The sequence below is a fragment of the Hirundo rustica genome, unplaced genomic scaffold (assembly GCF_015227805.2).
Source record: "Hirundo rustica isolate bHirRus1 unplaced genomic scaffold, bHirRus1.pri.v3 scaffold_575_arrow_ctg1, whole genome shotgun sequence".
Classification (NCBI taxonomy): domain Eukaryota; kingdom Metazoa; phylum Chordata; class Aves; order Passeriformes; family Hirundinidae; genus Hirundo; species Hirundo rustica.
This window is the reverse complement of record NW_026690618.1, coordinates 6,416-10,719: the sequence shown is the minus strand read 5'-3', so window position 1 is coordinate 10,719 and position 4,304 is coordinate 6,416. Positions and strand designations below refer to the sequence as shown.

The 4,304-nt window shown below is 55.0% G+C and overlaps 1 protein-coding gene across 1 annotated transcript; it reads right to left on the bottom strand.

The window, feature by feature from the left end:
* Positions 1-2,521: 2,521 nt before the first annotated feature.
* On the bottom strand, positions 2,522-3,454 carry LOC120748129 (olfactory receptor 14C36-like). Its single transcript, XM_040054200.2, has one exon. The coding sequence runs from the start codon at positions 3,446-3,448 to the stop codon at positions 2,522-2,524; it is 927 nt and encodes a 308-aa protein (XP_039910134.1). The 5' UTR covers positions 3,449-3,454.
* Positions 3,455-4,304: the final 850 nt, after the last annotated feature.

Genomic DNA, 4,304 nt, shown 5'->3' with positions numbered 1-4,304 from the left:
GCACCTGGACATGCTGGATCCAGGGACCAAATCCAACAATGTCAGGTTTAACAAGCCCAAGCCTGGAGTCCTTCACTTTGGCCACAAAAACTCCTGAAGCGCTACAGGCTGGGGACAGAGTGGCTGGACAGTGGCCAGGCAGAAAGGGACCTGTGGGGACTTGTTACCCTGGTTTTTCTGAGTTTTTATAGCCTTTTGATTTTCATAAATGGAGTCAGATCTTTTTAGTTATTGTACAATATTAAGAGCAGTTTTCTACCTTTTCCCACAGATATAACATAAACAAATCCTTTGTTTTTCATTCTCTGTCCTTTGTTTGCATATTTCTAACCTGAAAACAATTGTAACTGACAGCTGGTTTAGCCACTTGCCTGAGGAGTGAAAAACCCCAGAAGCCAATCTTCTGCTAGACCCACAAATGTATGAAAAGTAAGAAATAAAACAAAGAGGCTCTCTCTCCGCCTGGATTTCAGCTTTTGGGCTAGACGGAGACACCTCTGCTCTGCAAAACCGCTTGTCTGCGTGTGGCTGCTTTGTGTGTCTCAGTGACAGGGACTGATGGACAGCAGGCTGGACATGAGCCAGCAGTGTGCCCACATGGCCAAGAAGGCAAATGGCTCCTGGCCTGGATCAGGAATGGTGCGGCCAGTAGGACCAGGGCAGTGATTCTTCCCCTGTGCTCAGCACTGGTTGGGCAGCACCTTGAGTGCTGTGTCCAGTTCTGGGACCCAAGTTTAGGCAGGACATGGAGGGGCAGGAGCGAGTCCAGAGAAGAACAACAAGGCTGATGAGGGGTCAGGAATACAAGTCTCATAAAGAATGCCTGAGGGAGGCATTATCCTGGAGGAGGCTCAAGGGAGGCATGGCGGTGTCAGGGCACAGGTTGGACTTGATGATGTCCAAGGTCTTTTCCAACCTTGCTGATTCTGTGGTTCTCTGAAACCACCCTTGCAGCAGTTGCAGGATGAGCCCTGGGCCTCCTCTCCAGAAGATCCAGCAGCCCAGGTCCCTCAGCTTCTCCTCACAGTCCCAAAGTCCATCCTGTCAGTCCTGCAGAGCCTCTGCAACTCCTCCTCCTTGCCCAGAACAGGGAGCCCCACAGCCAGACACAGCAGCCCAGATGTGCCCCCCTGGGCTGTGGTGCCTCTGGCAAGGGAGCAGCACTGCAGGAGCCTGCAGACAATTCCTGAAGCACTTGGAGGACGATCTTGCACCCCAAAGGGATGTTCCCATGGTGCCAAGTCAGGAACTGAAACGATTTGTGGGGCCAGAGAGGAAAGGGCAACCAGGGATGGGCTGATTGCAGGGGAGGGAACTGGGAAGGGCAATGGGAAGAAATTTGTACCAGGAAGGGTAAAGAAAGTCAAGGTGAAGCAAAGGAATTGGTCAGGGCAGTTTGAGGGTGGCTGCCAGGCAACCCTGGCTCTGAGCAACAACATCTGCAATGGCACAGGAAACTCACAGCCCATGAGAACAAAATTTCTGGCTGACTTCAGAGGCCACCACAAACCTGAGTGGTTTCCCTGCTGTCCCCCAGCCCTGCCTGGCCCCAGGGGCTGATGATGGCATTTGTGCTCCCTCAGGTTCATCTCCCCACACCAACACTATGGGGGTGCTCACGCCTGCTCTGGGCAGTGCAAACAGGGGCTCCTGAGTCAGTGCTGCCGTGTCTGTGCCTGCAAGGATGCGGCACCAGTGTGAGCTGGGGGAGAGGCCAGGGCTGCGGAGGGGGGATGTTGTTGGCAGGTGCATGAGAACGCACTGGGACGCTGCCCTGGGGTGTCCAGCGCAGTGGGGATGGATCAGCCCCTGCTCTGCTGCTCCTTCCCATCTCCCCCAGGGACCTTGCAGAGCCCCAGCCATGCTGTTTGCCCCCACCCTGCCCACAGCCACCCTGGGGCTGCTCACGGGGCTTTTCTCTGCAGAGCATTGGCCTGGGCGTGTTCTGGAGAGAGCCTGGGCAAGGAGCCTGGAGCCCCCAGGCCCTGCCCTGAGGCGTCAGCGCTGCCCCAGCAGTGCCCATGGCCTGTCCCTGCTGCAGCCCCAGCACTGCCACCCCCAGCACTGTGCCCGGCCCCGAGAGCACTCAGGCCCTAGAGCAACACCAGGGCCAGGAGGGCAGCGGGGCAGGGGCACGGCAGCAGCACTGGCAACACCAAGTGCTGCTGCTCCTGGCACAGCTGCTGTGCCAGCACTGATCTGCCCCAGCCCTGCACACAGACATTGCTGCTCCAGCTGCAGAGAAGGGAACAAAAGGGGGATCTCTGCAGAAAACTTGGCTGGGAGGTCCCTGAGTTCCTTTAAAGCCACCAAGAGTGCAGCCCATCATTGACTCAGTCTGTGGCCTATGGGAAGGTGGAGATAAACAAAATGAGAAATGGCACAAACAGTGACTTTTCCTTTTAGACAATATGAAAAAATATAAAACAAAGAAACAGAACCTCCAAAATGAAACCGACAAGAAGTATCAAAGATGACTTTTATTACCAGTGATTTGCAGAAATTGGCAATCGCTTTAATTTTACTGAAACCATCTAGTCATCAGTCTGCACACTGCAGCCTTGAGCTCCTGGTTCCTCAGGCTGTAGATGAGTGGGTTCAGGGCTGGAGGCACCACTGAGTACAGAACTGACAGGGCCAGATCCAGGGATGGGGAGGAGAGGGAGGTGGGCTTCAGATGAGCAAACATGGCAGTGCTGAGGAACAAGGAGACCACAGCCAGGTGAGGGAGGCAGGTGGAAAAGGCTTTGTGCCGTCCCTGCTCAGAGGGGATCCTCAGCACAGCCCTGAAGATCTGCACATAGGAGAAAACAATGAACACAAAACAGCCAAGTCCTATACAGGAACTTACAGCAAGAAGTCCCACTTCCCTGAGGTGGGATTTTGAGCAGGAGAGCTTGAGGATCTGTGGGATTTCACAGAAGAATTGGCCCAGGGCATTGCCATAGCACAGGGGCAGGGAAAATGTATTGGCTGTGTGCATGAGAGCATGGAGAAAGGCACTGGCCCAGGCAGCTGCTGCCATGTGGGCACAAGCTCTGCTGCCCAGGAGGGTCCCGTAGTGCAGGGGTTTGCAGATGGACACGTAGCGGTCATAGCACATGATGGTCAGGAGGAAATAATCTGCTGAGATGAAGAACACAAAGAAAAAGAGCTGAGCAGCACATCCTTTGTAGGAGATGGTCCTGGTGTCCCAGAGGGAATTGTGCATGGCTTTGGGGACAGTGGTGCAGATGGAGCCCAGGTCTGTGAGGGCCAGGTTGAGCAGGACGAAGAACATGGGCGTGTGCAGGTGGTGGCCGCAGGCTACGGCGCTGATGATGAGGCCGTTGGCCAGGAGGGCAGCCAGGGAGATGCCCAGGAAGAGGCAGAAGTGCAGGAGCTGCAGCTGCCGCGTGTCTGCCAATGCCAGCAGGAGGAAGTGGCTGATGGAGCTGCTGTTGGACATTTGCTCTTGCTGGACATGGAGATCTGTAAAAAAAGTAATCATGGAATAGTTTTGTCTGGAGAGGAGGTTCAATATCCCAGCACAGCTTGGTGGCACTTTCCCCCTACTGCTTGCCCAGGGCTCTGCTGCCTGGAGCTGCCCCTGCCTGCAGCTGCTTCCCTGTGCCCAGGGCTGGGCCCTGCCAGTGCTGCCAGAGCCCAGCCCAGCCCTGGGGGCTCAGCTCTGCCCTGCAGAGCCCTCCCAGCTCAGGCACTGCCCAGGGGCAGCTCTGGCTCTGCAGGCTCTGATGGCAACCTCAGAGCAACCCTGAGGAGGCTGGAAAAGTGACACTGACTACTTCCTGCAAGGGACCCTCTGCTGAATTCTGTTGCTGCCTGGTTTATTAAGATCTGAGAGAAAATTGTTTTGTTTTTCTCAACCTGAACTGAAAGATGAATATATATGTGCAATTTCCCATCCTGGCAACACAGAACAATAGATTAATAGAACAGGATTTCCCCTTTTATGCAGCCCCTGCCTTGCTGTGCTCCCTGTATAATCTACTTGGAAATGTTCTGGAGTTAAATGTCATGCTGGGAGCAGTCCTGAACAATGCAGCATCCTCACCACACAAGGAGAACAGTTCCACCCCTTACCAGCTGTCTCCTTCCACCCAGATCTTGTCCCCCAGTGCTGTGAGCAGCTCCCAGGGCTGGCTGAGAGCTGTCCCTGGCAGGCAGCAGAGTCCCTGGCCCAGCACAGCGCCCTGGGCTGCAGGACCCTGCTCTGCAGGACAGCCCTGGGCACCCCTGGCTGCTCTGCACAAGAGATAATCAGAGAATGTACTCACAGAGTCTGTAGGCATTGGGATGTTGCA

Coding starts and splice junctions, on each gene's coding strand:
- LOC120748129 (XM_040054200.2), bottom strand. CDS start 3,448: ATGTCCAACAGCAGCTCCATCAGCCACTTCCTCCTGCTGGCATTGGCA.